This window comes from Mastigoproctus giganteus, chromosome 2, assembly GCF_048544385.1.
Source record: "Mastigoproctus giganteus isolate SK-2022 chromosome 2, ASM4854438v1, whole genome shotgun sequence".
Classification (NCBI taxonomy): domain Eukaryota; kingdom Metazoa; phylum Arthropoda; class Arachnida; order Uropygi; family Thelyphonidae; genus Mastigoproctus; species Mastigoproctus giganteus.
The window spans coordinates 106,484,886-106,502,590 of NC_143576.1; the positions used below are offsets into that span (position 1 = coordinate 106,484,886).

Consider the following 17,705-nt stretch of genomic DNA (forward strand, 5'->3'; position numbering starts at 1 on the left):
TTAGAATCATTAATATACTCTTACTTTAAAATACATCTGCTTCATCTCCCATAAATTTAATATTCTGTTCAAAACATTGAAATTTGTATTGGGTGACTTTTTAAAGTTCTACATGAAATTACAATTGAACATTCCAAACCTTTTTTGTTTATGGAAGGCCATTTTAATGGGAAACATATACAGGCTGTAGGTTATTACAAATGCAAAAAACAAGAATCAGATATACAACTAAATACACCAAATATTTCCTTGCTAAACTTACATGAAAATTACTGTATGCTACACAAGAAACCTTTTACATAACAGTTATTACGTATGAAACAGGTAACTATTTCTACTCGACTCAATGTAAAAGTCACCTTCGTGGAATTATTCATTTGATTGAGTGACTTTTGTAGGATTTTCACTACCCCAATCCCTGAAGGGTAGATTTAAATGACTTATGAATACAATGATGAACAAAGCCCGATTCACAGTTCGTTTTCTCTTTGTGATGCAAATTTACAGTTTCTTTATTTTGATTTATGATAACATTTATACAGTATGTCAAGGGTGCTGCGTTATGGTGCAAGATGTTGGAAGATTCAACCACATCCCTGTTGGAAATACTATTACGGGATCCACATGATGCTACAAAATTTACTTAAATTCTTGTATAAAAAGTAGGCAAAAAAAGTATTAGCAAGCACCAAAAAACTATGAAGAGAACAATAAACAATATATATATATATATATATATATATATATATATATATATATATATATATTATGCTCAAAAATTGTAGAGTTCTTTTTAAGACCTATATAGCATACATACCTCCTTAATTCTTCAATAAGAAGACTAGTTCTAAATATATGTACTTAGAAAAAAACTAATCAACTGCCACACTTATATACTTAATTGAAAAAGTTACAAGAGGTTTCTTTAAACATTCCCTTTAAAAATGACAAGATTTCTCAAATTATATATGGACAAAAAAGACCAGATTTTAATATACTTTGAATTCTCATTGGCACTTGCAACACAACCAGCATAGAATGAGAAAACGAACTTGAGCATAGTTTGGTTGTTAGTGTATTTAAAATAACACCCAAAGGGTGCCTAGATTTACTTTTGTCATTTGTTTCAATCACTGTCAGGCGCCTCATATAGAAACCAATGGCAATTGTACAGAAGGTGATCTAGAGTCAACCATGTGCGTTACTTTTTATCTGAACACTAAGAGAAATAATAATGATTACAGTTTCTAAACAGGAACAGTTCTCTAGAAGACACAGAAGAATATCTCAGCACAAATAAGTGCTTATAAAGCTGTTCAAGTTATATGCTATTTAAATTTGAGTCTACTAAATCCTGAAGGCGAATGTTGTGCTTCCTCGAAATGGAAGTTAACACAACCTGCACCCAACAATGTAGCACCAATAAAAGGCAACTTGCACATAATCTCACCATTACTCGCTGTGAAATGTTCCCATTTAGAAGCCATAAACTTGAGCAACTCCACTGAAAAATGTTAAATTTAAAAGGGAAGAAAAGTGGAAATATACTAAAAGGAAGAAGGCCTCACATCACTTAGGCATACACAAGTAAAAACTAACACTGATCTTGGAATGCCAAAATAAGTTCAGCCCAGTTAAAAATCGCACGTATCTCACAACCTAACCATTGTCCTGTTTGTATACAGACACCTACCACTTCATATCTCTCACTGTTCATTTTTCTTAACCTACATTTCTTTCAGTGGTGACCAATTCAGTCATGCTGTCACTAGTATGTTCAAAGAAGGAAACTGAAGCCTTATTCTTTCTTTTCTTCAGCTTCCTTTTCCACAGTTTCTTCTTCCTTTTTGTCTTTAGGATTTTCTTCTTCATCCTTCTTTGGTTCTTTCTCTTCTTTTTCCTTATCTTTCTCATCAGCATCACTTAACTTTTCATTGCTTCCTTTTTCATTTTCTTCTTTCTCCTTCTCTTCTTTCTTCTCTTCCACTTTCTTTGGAAGATGAGAATTCAGGTCAAGGCTCTTGCATGTCTCCTCCCAGTCGGGCCAGTAACGTTCTTTTATGCGTTCAACAAACTGGATAAGGTTAGAGCACTCTGATTCCAGGAACTCTTTCATGCCATCAAATGGCACATAGATGAACTGACAAATATGAGCAAAGGCAACACAATCCAGCTAAAAATCAGAAAAAAAGATTAAACTTTCAGAATTTAAATGACTGCATGCTTACTTTATAGTAGGCTCAATTACACACTGACACAGAAAATACACTAAAATCACTAAGCTACAAATTATTTCTAATGATTACTCAATTCCAATTTGGAATTAATTCCTCTATTAATTCAGTCATTTCAACATATATGATATAAAATCAGGATAAAACAATTTATGGTTAAAAGTAAAAAGCTCAATTTCATATGTAACATTCCATAATGGAAACTGTTTTACTCATATGTACAAAGTCAAAAAAGTATCCAGACTGATATCATCTAGTAACAATAGGCATATTGTTGGGTAGGTGACTTAATCCCCCTCTGAAACAGCATCCTTCTGAGGCAGTGCACTACTCAACAACTTTCCCACCCTTGAAAGCACTTCTGAAAATCAGAGCAGTCTTATTACTCTTTGTTGTTTGTACATCAAATAGACATCCTTTCAAGGTTTTTTTTTTTCTTAGTCTAGAAAGTAGTCAGAGTTCTGCTTTTCTGGTCTCTTTCTATGAACTACATCACAAAGAAATCTCAGAACTTTGATACTGGGGACCATGCTGAAGTTTAGGGCCAGCTGCATCACTTTTAACAGCCTTCCCTCTTTGAAATGACTGCAGTCAAACTTGTGTATGGCCTACTGAAAAAGTCCCTATATGTTAATTTAAGAAGACTGTTTCATTTGCAGTTTTTCCAATTTTAAAACAAAAGTTAACTTTTAGTTAATTTTAAAGCAAAAAAGTTAGTTAGGATTTCTGTACTTTGAATAAAAATAACCTAGATACTTTTTGAACGGGGCGCCTCCGTAGCCAGGTGGGATGGAGCAGCAGTGCGTAGCACACGCTTCTTGATTAGACCAGAGTTCGAGCCCGTCAATACCAAATATGGAGGATGCGGAAAGGTCAGGGAATGACCACCGCATATCGTGGAGCAATATGGCCTTAGTTGCTAAAGCTCCTAAAAAAAAAACCCAAAATAACTTTTTGAACAGACCTCACATACAGTAAACTTCTCCTATAGCACTTTCAAGTGAAGTACCTTCAACATTGAATTAATATTTTGGCACATAACATTGATTTCAGTCTCCCCCCCCCCAATGTTTATGAAACAGTTTATATGCAAATTGAAAACTGATAACTTAATGTATCATAAGTAATTTTTTTGGCATGCTACTAAAAAGAACAAAAAGATTTTATTAAATAAAACCAAGTACAGGTAACCGTTGTATAACACTTATTAGGTTCTGATAAAATGCTGTGTCATGCAAAACAGAGTAAAACAGGTCTAAGAAAAAGTACAAAAAAGGGGTTACGTTCAAAAAGCTAACAAAAATATACTATTTTGTTAACAAAACTACACCATTCTAGATTTCGTGCATCTTCTGTTCTCTTAAAAAAAAAAGAAAGTAATCTGAGTTAGTTTGCTTTTCCTTGATAAATTTTTGTGAATTTTATCATATGGAACTAAGCATTTTTGAAGCTCCCTTTTGAACTTTAGGCTCCTTTCATTCAAGAATCTGCATTCAAAAAATAAGATTCTAATTGCTTGGCTAACTTTGCCTTCCCATATGCTTTTTAGTATAAAATTTGGAAGTTAGAATTTTCTTCTGCACTATCATCATCTGAATTGATTTTACCTCCGATGCCATTTCCACCAAATCCTCTACACCAGCCTCTTCTTCTACCAGAAATTCTTCAACTTCTTCAGTAATCATATATCTTTATTTTTTTAGGGGCATCAGCAATAAAGCCATGTTACTGTGTATATTGTCTATAAATTGCACGTATCCTGAGGTCGATTTTCTGTTTTGCTGGACGAAACACCAGCGTTTCTGGGAGAAAAAACCATGCTACCCTCACCTGAGCCAGACTAACTCAGCTAAGTTGTGAAAAATATCCACAAAAATTCCTCCCTTCGACAGAATTCAAACTGAGGTCTTTTCTACAGGTGTGGGGAAGAAGGGCGATTCTATCAACTACGCTACCAACGATGGCTTCGGTAGTCATATCATCATAACCTTCCCCTCCTACCAACTTCTACTATTGCACTGATTCAGTTTTCTGCCTGTTCGATCACATTTCCTGAATGAACTGACTGACTGTACATTTTTCCACATGCATTTAATGTTGACAATTAGCATTAGCAAGAGCACATGATGCAAGAAAGCAAGCTTATATAGCATCAGCCAAAAAAAAAAAAAAAAACCCTATTTCACCCAACCCCTCGCTCCAAATGTTTGTCAAGTTCTGCTTTAAATCAATTTAAGCTATCAACTTCTACAACAACAGATGGAAGTTTGTTGCAGCAATCAACCACCCACTGGCTAAAGGCAAACTTCCTCAAATCTATCCTACAACTGTCTTTCCTCAATTTCAATTTATTCCCTCTCAGGCAATTATTCTGAGCAAGAATCCCATCAGCACTTTTTTTTTCTGTTAGTTGTTGGCGCATCGGCTTCTGTGGCCTTAATGCACCTCCCAAAGTTTTGCATTTACTCTGATTCAAGCTCGAGGCGGGATTCAAACCCGCGACCTTTGGGTTGCCAGCCATCAGCACTGAACATGCTCAAACCATTCAAGGCTTTATACACCCCAATCAGATCACCTTGCAGGTGCCTAGTCTCCAGACACCGTAATTTGCAAAACTTAAGCCTTTCTTCGTAAGAGCAACCCTTTGTTCTGTTCACTAATCTTGTTGCCCTTCTCTGTGCTCATTCCCAGAGCACTACATCCTTCTTTAAATGAAGTCCCCAGACCTGTATACCATACTCAAGGTGTGGCCTGACCATTGCCTTATACAAGGGGATAATCGCCTCCTTATCCCTGCTAGAAAAATTCCTGTATATCATTGACAAGACACTGAGCTACTCTTGCAAACCATCTGCACTGCTCAGAAACCTTCATATCTGCCTGCACAATTACCCCCAGGTCCTTTTCATTCTCTACCACTGTCAGTGTAGTATCACAGAGTTGATATGTTACTCTAGGATTACTGCTTCCCATATATAGCACTTTACATTTGTCAATGTTAAACTTCATTTGCACCTCTCAGCCCATCTGCTCAACTTTTCTAGATTCTGTTGTGGCAGTGTACTGTCATTAACAAACCTGCCAACCTTCATATCATCTGCAAACTTTGACATTGAGCCTGATATACCATCATCAATATCATTTATAAATACAGAAAACAATGGACCCAACACTGAACCCTGAGAGACTCCACTAATAACATTAGTCCACTAAGAGCAGTGTCCATTGATTACCACTCTGTCTTCTCCCACTCAACCATCCCTTTATCCATAGCAGCAATTTGCCTCCAATACCACACTGCTCCAATTTGTGCAGCAGTCTTCCATGTGCAAGAGTATCAAAGGCCTTCCTAAGATATAAATATATGATATCAAAGTTATTCTTTGCATCCAGTTCTTTGTGACATAGTATCCAATCAAATTTGTCAGACCAAACTTCCCCTTAACAAACCCATTCTGTGTCCAAGCTATAACTGAAGTCTTGACTAGATGATCCTGAAATGCTTCATTAACCAGTGCCTCCATTAATTTCCCTGGAACAGAAGTTAAACTAACAGGTCTGTAATTACCTGTCTCCCTTTCATCTTCCTTTGTGGATTAGGGTCACATATGCACATCTCCAGTCCACGAGGAGTTATTTAGCGAGGGGAATGCCAGAAGTGTATTCAACTTTGGCAGTAAGGTAGATAATCTTGTAATAACTGAGAGTAAAATGGAGGAGAAATTGTTGAAGATAAACATAAGACACCTGGGGGTGGATGGAATCTATCCAATTATATTAAAGGAGGTAGCAAAGGAAGTAAGCAAACCCTTAGCCATAATTATGAGAGTATGGCTAAGGGTTTGCTTACTTCCTTTAATATAATTGGATAGATTCCATCCACCCCAGGTGCCTTATGTTTATCTTCAACAATTTCTCCTCCACTTTACTCTCAGTTATTACAAGATTATCTAGCTTACTGCCAGAGTTGAATACACTTTTGGCATTCCCCTTGCTAAATAACTCCTCATGTGTGAATGTCGATGCAAAATATTCATTTAGTTTGTTAGCTACCTGAGCAGGATCATCAACAATTGAACCATCGATATCAAGTGGACCAATCTGATTCATCCCCTTCCTTCTAGAGTTCACATAAGTAAAGAACCCTTTGCTCTTTTTCTTTGCATTCCTTGCCAAAGATTTCTCTTAATCTGCTTTTCCCTGCCTAACCTCCTTTGTAACTTAGTTACAGACCAGCTTATATCTATCATAGGCTACTGTGTCACACGTTAATTTATATGTATCCCATGCATTTTTCTTCTGTCACATGTCTAATTAGTTCATCTGACATCAATTTAGGCCTAAATATTGAACAATATTTCTTTGTTGGTATGAAAAGCTCAGTAGCTTCCAAGATTAATTCTTTGAATGCTTGCCATTTTGAATTTGCTGTTGGTAACAGCATCAGTTGGTCCCCACCATACAGAATTTAAATGCTGTCTCAGACCACCATAGACACGTTTACGAAAGCAAAACCCTTCCCTTTATCGTTGATGGTAGTCATCTCTTTGAGCAAATCCCACTTCAGCACACTGTGCCCACTACCACCTAGTGGTTCCTTTATCTGCAGATTCTTGATGCATGAAGAATCACTACTGATAATCAGATCAAGAGTATTACTCCCTCTAGTTGCCTACTGAACATGCTGCTGTAAAAAACAATCATCCAATAAACCCACAAAAGCCTTGCTAGTATGTGAGTGACCAACCCACAAATTCCAGTCAATTTCTGGGAAATTAAAATCCCCATTATAAGGCACTCTGATTTACTGGCCCACTCTTTCTCTGCAAAATATAATCATCAGATTCATTTGGCCTATAACACACACCTACTCTCATTTTTCCTTTCCCAGTGCTTATGTCACACCAAACAGACTCAACATTGCATTGTCCACCAACATCAATTGGATGCACTTCCTTAGATTTTGTGTTTCGTAACTAACAGCATAATCCCTCCTCCCTTTCTGTCCGTCTATCCTTTCTGTACACATTGTACTCCCCAAATTCCAGTTCTGCCTTCCTTATATCTGTGTGACACCATGTCTCTGATATCCCAACAATATCTGCCTTTGATGCTTTGAGCAATATCTCAAATTCATTTGAGGTATTGCTCAAAAAGTAATTTATTTACCTTTTTGAAGTAAAAAGTAATTTATTTACCAAACTCCTAGCATTGGTGTACACGCAAGTATACATGCACCTGTTCCTATTCTTAGCTACCCTAACACAACCTATGTGTTTACTTGTACCACAGTGACTTCTAGAAGTCTCTGAAATATCCTGCATCTTGTTTTCCAGGCTTCTGCTCATTCCAATAGAAGCAGTGCAAGAATCACTTTCACCTCTGCCAGTGGCCACTGTTAATCTATTAGTCCTTGTATCCCCCAAGCTAGCAGTTTTCCGACCCACCTAACACTGCCTCGATAGCATCAGCAAATATTCTTGTACCCTTTCTATTTAAGTGTATCCCATCCCTGTAGAAACAGTCTCCTGTTAACAAGTACAGACCAGGCTGAAAAATTGTTGGGTTGAGCAGCACAATCTTGATCCCTGATGGGATATTGAAATCATTGACTATTCATTTGATTACAGCCAGTGCTCATGGCTTGAAGCACTGCACATAGCAACCAATAATAGTACTAGGAATCACAAAGGGAGTGCACTTACACCCTATTATAGAATGTACTGTATTGCAGTGTGATGAGTGCTGGCAGTCATCACGTTTATGTAATTCTGTTCTACTAACACCAGACTCAATGCCCAGCTGACTTTGCTATTCTAACCATCAATGTATACTGAAGTACACCATTCACCGACTTGCTGATGGAAAGGCACTTTGTCTCGAAAGCTACGTATTTTAACGCTTTTATCTTATGCATATATCATTTATTTATTTATTTTAATAAATTTATTTTAAACAGTTAGTTGGTCGTCACGAGAAACTGATGATATGCAACCCAACGCACAAGGCCTGTTTTCTAAAGCAATTCCTTGTTCTGGCAAACTCCCAGTCAGGGAACAACAGTTCCTAAAGAGAAATTGTTATAAACAACACTTCAATAAATTCAGTTAATTAGAACTCAAGATTGGGCATTCCCATAATACTACCAGGTAGAGGGTGGTAAAGTAAATATTTTGTAATTGAGAAAAAAAAAATAAATAAAATAATATATATATATATTTTTTTTTTCCTCAATTACAAAATATATATATAGTGCATGTGACTGCCCATGGATACAGGAAACTTGTACCTGTACAAACAGGTACAGAAAATTAAGATGTAAAATACTTGTGGGCACAAGAAAAAAAAAAAGCTCAAGTTTCTCCTTGCCATAAACTGGAAATGCTTTTGAATGGTTCCAGTTTGTGCTGTTTTCAGACATTTTCTAGTTAATACAGTAACAGTTAAGTCAATTTTTTTTTTTTTTTAACAAAATCGAAGACTTGAAATTATTTACTGTGAATTACAGCTGGTTGGAAAACCAGATTAAATCTCAATTGGACCTCTGAGGCACCTAAATGCCTACTAATGGGAAACTCTTCCAAGGTACTATTTAGTGTGTATAGTAGTAGCATTCTGGTGAATGGTATCAAAATATACAGAGCACTACAGTAAACAAGTGCTGAGTATGTCAATCTCTGAGCAGAGTAGATCGGAAAAACTACCAAAATTGATTGAAGATAAGGCTTCATAGTATATCTACTGTTATAATCAGGAGGTATATCATGCACCATATCATGGGGATGTTAATGAAGTCAGACTGAGCCTTACCCTCAATCAACTTCAGTAGTTTGGCTAAAAGATAGAAGACAGTAGCCATAAGTGAATATACTTCAGAGTGGACTAGTATAGCAAGTGAAGCTCCTAATAATGAGTTTTAGGACCACTTCTGTTTTTTACCATCCTTAAGGTCATTGGGGGAGTGTAGGGATAGTTGATGACTTAAAGATAGAAAGGGTGGCTACTGACAAAAATCAAGGCATTTTGCTCCAAAATAACTTGAATCACTGCACAAATGATGATGTGCTAAGTGGAAACTGACTTTAATGTTTTAAATGTAAACTTTTGCACCTAGAACACAGAAATCCAGGAGTTACAAGCTGGGGGAATTTAAGTGGTTTAGGACAAACCCCTAGAAATCTAGATCCTGATATTTAGTCAAACATGAATATCCCATTCATGTGTGAAAAAGCAGTTAGAAAGGTACATGGTGTCCTGTCTATGATATAGATAACCCTCAAGTAGGGAAAAGAATATCATTTATACAGGATGAGAGGGATACTGCATTTAGAATATTATGTTCAGGTTTGGATACTACACTTAAAGAAATCACCTAGAAATTTTGAAGAATTGCAACCAAATTGGTGGGAGAGTTAGTTGATATGAATAACAGCTTAGAAGATGCAGACTGCAAAGCTTAGTAATTGGATATCTTATAGTGTGGGTGGGGGAGAAATTGAATATAAAGCCTTGAAGGGAATCTGTAAAATGAACCAAAAACATTTTCATTCGTAGGAGGAACAAGAACCAGGAGTACAAATATAAAATTTTATAGAATAACAGAAGGCTGGATCTCATGAAGTTTACTTTCAGGCAGCATGTTACAGATTACTACAATAAATGCCTGCCATTGTGGTTGCAGTGGATAGTTTGGTAAAGTTCAAAGTGGAATCAAATAGCCACTTTTTTTTTGCTATGGGGAAGGTGTGAATGATGAAAATTTTTTTTTTAAGTAGGGAAAAATGTTTTAGACTAAATTTTTAAGGGGGGTGGGAATCATAATAGTAACCAATAAAGTCTTTTTCTAAAAGAAAAAGAGAACCAAATGTTTGCATTGCCAGAATAGTGTGAGATACCATGCACTGAACTAAGTAGTCATATTAACATGTTTGTGAAAGCTGTCTTTGCTAAATAGTATTGTGAAAACACTAGCATGCTTGTCTCTGTTCATTACCTTCCAGGAGGGGACTAGTTTGTTGAGCAGTTTCTGGATCTACCAACAATTGTTACTTTTGTTTTGCTATAATTTAATTTTAATCCTAGTTTTGTACTTTCCTTGTCAAGTCTCAAGAGATTTCATTTTGGCCTTATCTTTTGGAAAAAAAGAGAGAGTGACATATTTGTTCCAAAAATGTCATTAGCATACTGGAGATTGGAGGATTATCCCAACTACGACCACATTACCCTTCATTATCTAACACTGCTCATATTTGACATAGATAATTGAAGAGAGGACCTCATGAGCTGCTCTGGCAGCCTGTCTGCATTCTCTCAAAACTTGATCTGGCTGTGCAATTAACCCCAGGTCTTTTTCGTTCATCACTACCCAGAATGTAGTGGTGAATGAAAAGGCCAGGTTTGAATTATGTCAATGATGTGAGGAACTTTAACGGGCTTTTTTCACTCAGTGGCTGAGTTAGTCAGTCTCAGGCATAGATAGCAAGGCTTTTTCCCCCCAGTAACTCTGGTTTTTTGTCCAGCAAAACAGGCAAATCTACCATTGAACACACGCAATTTACAGACATAATACCCAATGCACGGCAGATGAATTTATTTGGGTGGCCTAAAACTAGTTTGGTTTCTTGATTATTCCAATCAGTTTATCATCTTGCTTTTGCATGACAAAATCTTGAAAATTATTCACGAATATGAAAACTAGTTTTAGGCCACCCAAATAAATTCATCTGCCGTGCATTGGGTATTATGTCTGTAAATTGCCTGAATAGTTAGAATCTTTTCCCAATCTGGAAGTGGCATTAAGAATATATTTAATGATTCCAGTGACAGTTGCATCATGTGAAAGAGGTTTCAGCAAGCTAAAATTGATTTAACTATTTGCAGTCTACATTAAGCCAAAAAAAATCTGATATGGCCATTTTATCAATTGAGAGGACCATATGTAATCAAATTGACTTTTTGTAGCTCAAAGCATACAAGATAAAATCGTAATCTGTACATATAAAAGCCGTGTGTGTCTATCTGTAATATATTATTGTTAATTTATTAAAGAAATATTGTTTCTTTATAATTAAAATTATTCTAATTTGTGATATTTGACAAAACATTTGTTTCAAGTATTATAATACTATTGTTATTTTTGAAATGAATGATGCATAAATAAATCTGTTATATATTTATAACAAATACTGCTTACGAGAATAAAAATCTCTTTAAACAGTTTTTATTTTATTTTTTGTCATCCTTTTATTTTTATTAAAAAGTGTACCAGAAATGTATTTTAAATAAGTCATTTTTTAATTAATTTTTTTAAAAAATATTTTAGGGGAGGGTGCACTTTTTCATTCTTGCTTCAGGTACTGGAATGTCTCAGCACAGCTCTGCTGCCAACCTTTGTATCATCTGCAAACTTGGACATTAAGCCCGATATTACCTTCAATATTATCATTGATAAATATAGAAAACAACAATTAGCCCAACACCAAACCCTGGGGGTGGGACTCCACTAACAACATTAGTCCACGAAGAGCAGTGTCCATTGATTACCACTGTCTTCTCACCCTCAACCATCCCTTTATCCATAACAGCAACTTGCCCCTAATGCCATACTGTTCCAATTTGTACAGCAGTCTATGTGCAACAATATCAAAAGCTCCTGAAATACAAGTATATGATATCAAAATTGTTTTGCATCCAGTTCCTTTGCGACAACATCTTAGCATCCAATCAAATTGGTCAAACATAATTTCCTATTAACAAACTCATGCTGTCTGAACTATAACTGCAGTCTTGTCTAGATGATCCTGTATTGCTTCTTTAACCAATGATGTTTTGAAAAACCCATGCATCCCATAACCTGTTTGCTACAAGCAAACAAATAATTTTTTTTAACTTTCCAAAACATAACCAAAAGCCTTAACACAGAGCATGCATAAAGTGGGCTGTTAAATTCATATGCTTTCTCAATTAAATCGAATCTTTATCAGCATAAATCCTGCTTGTTCTGGGGTATTTGACAAATGGTTTTAGTCTTTTATTGAGAAAGACTAAAAAATTTGCCAACTGTGGCCACACCACCTTTCTACAAAATGGATGAGAGAGACCTGTAATTACTAGTCTCTCATATGCCCTTTTACACAATGGGATAAAAAATTGATTTCAGACAGTCTTCAGGACAATTTTAGAGTTGACATTGCAAAGGAAACTATCATTCTTTGAAATTCATTTTAACATCTCTCTAGAAATACTGTCATATCTGGGGTCTTGCCATTCTTCAACTTATAGCATTTTTGAACTCAAATAGTATGTCAGGTACTTGATGCCACTGGACTTCAGATTTTGCTTTGCTTCTGTATAAATTCTCACAGCAGTCTTTTCATTTAGGAAATATCTTCATGATCTGGGAGTTTCTCATTGAGATCATCAATTGCTCATGTCCTTGATTTGAGCACATATAGATCTTCAACTTCTTAAAAAAAAAAGTTTTTTTTTAGTATTCTTCTATACAAATAGAGATGTTTATGTACAGGTTTGTCTCTTCTGCACAACTTATCTTCTAAGAAGATAAGATTTCTCCTTGTCTCCAGTTGTTCTCGGTCCACCAGCATTGAAGTTTTCTTTCCTTAATCAGTTCAAGGATATCCTCCGAAATCCAAAGATTTTTTTCTAGCTGACTTATAATATTTTGTACCATCATTCCCCATCTTTAAATCTATCTTCATATGATCTATTTGGTTCCTGAACCTTCACCCCATAATTTTCAGGGGTAAAGCCTTCTGATTTAATATTTAAAGAGGGCATTGATAACAATAAGCACAGGGAAAAATTCAATAAGGTTTTCACATTATTGTTCCTTCACAGATCGTATATTTTTCAACAAATGTTAAATGAAGATAGCCTTGTGTGCAGCCCACTTTTGAATTATGGTCACTGTCAGTGACAATTATTTTCACTGAGGGAATTTTGTTTTAGACTGGGATTTGTTTAAGGAATAGGATTTCTCCTTGTCTGCAGTTGTAGGTGTAAGGACACTGAATGTTATATAAAATGGCTTTGACTTCAAACATAGTAATATTACTGTCAATAACAGGGTTATAACCAAGTACTGTATCTTTCCATTTTTTTTTTTATTAGAAAAGCAGTGCCACTTCTAATTGCTGAAGTCATTCCTGAATAATGTTATATTGCCTTCTTGTGTAGTGAAATATCCATTAACTGCTGCCACTCCAGGTAGAGGTTAATGGACAGTTGGTTTCTGAGAAAACCTACAAGGAGAAGTCAATTAGCATTTACCTTGCCCTAAAAATAAGTTATGGATTTGAATTATACATATAGTAAGTCTCAGAAGTTAATATATATTTCTTTGTTTTTCTAGATCCACCAGTTACTGAACTAGAATAAATATAGCAAGAGAGGGGGTATGCTGGAAGGTTAAGGTCTGATCCATTATAAAGTTTCTTCATTTGCAAGACAAGTAAAACAAATCCATGAGTAGATGAAAGCTGTATATGGGAAAGATTGCCAATCATACAAGTGTTAATAAGGGTTACTGACATTGTTGATACTGCCTCAAAAGCTCCACAGGAAAGGTTGTTAATAATGGAGAAAGTTGATTTTTTGACTGAACTGCATTAAGGATGAATGCCAGGTACATTGCTATGAACTAGAAATAAAATATGAACAAACAATGGAAACATTCATCTACCCCCCCCCCCCCGCCAAATCTCCTAGTTAACAATGCTCCTGCTCACAAAGCTGCTCTACCAAGGAACTTGCCAATCATGTATGGCTTTGAAAATCTGCAGCATCCACCCCATTTTCCTGACCTCTCACCCTCAGACTTCTTGCTCTTTCCTGAAATGAAAAAACCATTATGGGGCCACAAATTTCAGACCGAGGAAGAAGTAATTAATGAAGTGGAAGCGTGCTTTTCTGCTCCAAGTTAGCTTTTAACTAAGAGGCCTGAAAGAGCTTATCTACAGATGGGAAAAAAATGTAGCTCTAGGAGATAGCTACAGAGAGAAGGATGAAATTTCCAGTCAATTTAAAATCTTTAATTTGAGTATTTCTAGATTAGATAAATGCTTATTGACTACTCCACACACATGGGTGTGGGGAGATTGAATTAATTTAATTATATTAAATTAGTTTTCAATTATAATGTTCCACATAGAAAGGTCTTTATAAACTGGCTAAGTAAAAATACTGAAAATAAAATAAGTGCTTCTGAGATGGAAACGTTCATCTAAACCCTCCCCCCCCCACAAAAAAGCCAAGATTCAATTGTCTGCTAAAAAAAAAAAAAACTGTTGTCAGTCTTCTGGTACTCTAAAAAAGGTATCATCTTTTGGTATCTACCAAAATGAACAGCATCAGGGGGAATATTACAGAAACCTCCCAGGAAAGTTAAGAGAGGCTATCATATCTTACAAATCCCAGTCTTAAACAAAATTCCCTCCATGAAAGTAATTGTCACTGACAGTGACCAAAATTCAAGAGTGGGCTGCACACAAGGCCATCTTTGTTTAATATCTGTTGAAAAATATACGATCTGTGATAGGAATGATGAAAAAACATTGTGGAAAAAATACTGTGAATAAGTTTCAAAGAAAGAAAATGTATGGGATGCTTAAAATTCACATGGTGCAACTAGTTGACAGCTGTGAAGTAATTTACATTAATTCTCTATAGACAATGTCCTCACAACAGGGTACTTTCAGTGTAGTATAAAAAATATACTACATTTACTTCTATTTCAAGTAAAATTCAGCACAGGAAGGACTGTATTAATAAGGTCATTCCTGATGCTTAGGAGTAAAAATATTTAAAGTAAATAAATCTTTAAAAAACAGTAATCTCTCATCAACAATGGTTTCTGAGGATGTGCAGTTTGAGATGCATGTTTTTATATTTTCTGAAGTCCGAGCATCAAAGGGATTAAAAAAAACTGAAGTCTGAGTAGCTACTACGTAAAGTGTAGATAATAACATAATGACAAAATTTCATGCATCAGCATACACTGCAGTATCTACTTAGTGATTTCAGAAGCCTATGGCTGCTGCTGCTGCCTGCATGGACCAGGATGTAATGGAGGAGAAAGTGAGAAGGGAAGGTGGGGGGGGGAGCGTGAAACATTGGATAGGACTTGACAAAATAGACAACACAAGCAATTCCATTCTAAGAGCTGGCAACAGGACAGTTAATTATATACAATGCAGCAACCGGCCATTATTATTTGATCTTAAAATGATTGACATATTCTAAGAGTATGTTATTTTCAGTCTTTAAAAGGACATATCACTTAACCAGATCTGTTTTACTGCAATGTGATTTTTAATAGAGAGTTCAATATCTATTAATGCATTTTTTTTTTTTTTAAGAGTGGTGTGCATAGTCTCAATCTGCAGAGGATTTTGCACTGAGTGTGTAGTCTGCATAACGACCTAGTCCCAAAAGTACATTACTTAACCCTTTAATATGGCCTCTAAGTATTCAGAAAGTATTAAAAGTGAATGTGTAAAAAGAGCAAGGAAAGTTAGTTATGACATTGGAAGAGGAGAAAATAAGTGCTTGATAGAGAGAGAGAGAGAGAGAGAGAGAGAGAGAGAGAGAGAGAGAGAGAGAGAGAGACATCAGTGATGCAGAGTCATAAAAAATATCCCTTAAGCACTACAGTGATTTTTGAAAAGTCCAGACATTTACATAAATATTTTACAAAGACTTAAAAAAAAAGAAACTAGGGAGAACCAAGTGCAAAAGACTTGGAATTCAAAGCCTGTAATAGCTGGTTTGAAAACTTTAAAAAGGAGGTATAGTCTCCACAACATAACTTTGTGGAAAATTGGCTTCTGCAGATCACAATGCCGCAGCAATATTTACTGAAAAATTGAAGATCCAGGAGAAGGATTATCTACCAGAGCAGGTTTTTAATGCTGACAAAACTGGCTTGTTTTGAAAGCAAATGTCTTCTAAAACATTCAGATCCAAGGATAAGAACTGCACCAGGATTCAAAGCATCCAAGAACAGAGACTCTTCTTTTGCTGCAACACTTGCAGAGACTGCATAATTAAACTAATGCTTGTGTATAGATTAGTTAACCCTCTGGCACTAAAGAGTTGTTGCAGTTTTATTCACAGACTGTTGAAAAACTTTTGTCCCAGAAGTTAAGCAATTTTTTTTTTTGAGAAAAATATACAGTTTAAGATGCTACTCCTCATTGACAGTGCACCTGGTCATACGGAGACAATCCAGTTTACTCATCCAAACAACACTATTTAAATCATAACTGTAGCGAAAATAATTGCTACAATGAACAGTTAGGTTAGGTTTGCCATACTTTTACACACATCTTGGATGCCACGGACAGGGAACCAACCCTGTCGAGGATTGCATAAACATCATAAAAGATTTGATTGAAGAGAAGAAGCCATATACATTGAACACATGTTGGACAAAAATTTGGAAGGAGGCTGTGAAGGATTTACAGGACATCCTCCAGTTGCTGTTCAAGTGCAGTGCATTATATGGACAGCAAGATAAGATGTTTCAAAAGGCAAGGGGCTCATCAACATACCGCCTAATGTTGAGGAGTTACTTCAGTCCCATGAGTTAACAGAACAGGCCCTCAGAGAAATTACTATTTTATGCTTTAATAGAGAAAATGAGGTCACAGAAAAACATCTCATCTTACAGGACAACTTGAAACAATGTGTAGCATAGCATTTTTTAGTTTAAAAAGTAAAATAAAAATGATTAGAAGCCTGTGCACTCTGGATTCATTATTATTGTGGATTGTGTGATACAGAGCAAAATGGAAGACAGAATAAATAATGAGAAGTTTAATACTAATTGTAAAACACACATGTGTGTTTTACAATTAGTATTAAACTTCTCATTATTTATTGTCTTCCGTTTCACTGTGTCACACAATAATCCACAATAGTAAAAGAAAAGTATAAAATTACAATATTTTTTTTATACACCTGTTTCTTACTGTGAATAATCTTACAAAGGGAATAACCGATAGCATTTAACCTTGCTGACCATTTTATGGAAACTGATCCAGTTACGTAAGTGCAGCTTAAACTTAGTGAGGGCTGCAAGAATTACTGAGGCCTAATAAGGAGGTGCAAAGGGGTTTGAAAAGTAAAATGACAATCATCCATTCTGAGTTTTTTCAAAGAAAAAACTACCACTGATGCTCAAGCTAACCTAGATGTTAGAGAATCTAATTGATTCAAAAAACTGTTGGAGGGAAACTAAAGAGAAAAACTTGGAGTTAAAGTTAATGCTTTCCACTGCATAACTCACCAAGAGATGTTGTATAGCAAAATAATAAAGTTAGCCCACATCTTAAAATGAGTTGTATGAACTGAACTTTATCTGTGCCTCAAGGAATGAATTGGCAGTTTCTTTTATTACCATGTAGAAAGTGAGTACGGGGAGGATTTGCCAATGTAAGAGGATAGTTTACT

At 35.7% G+C, this 17,705-nt stretch overlaps 1 protein-coding gene across 1 annotated transcript in view; it reads right to left on the reverse strand.

Moving 5' to 3' along the window:
• Nucleotides 1–758: 758 nt before the first annotated feature.
• The window catches only part of LOC150089482 (failed axon connections-like), a 124,135-nt gene continuing 107,188 nt past the window's right edge, over nt 759–17,705 (reverse strand). Inside the window, exon 5 of the mRNA XM_090389515.1 lies at nt 759–2,173. Coding sequence (XP_090245641.1) covers nt 1,799–2,173 — 375 coding nt within the window. The 3' untranslated portion in view covers nt 759–1,798. The remainder of the gene's footprint in view (nt 2,174–17,705) is intronic.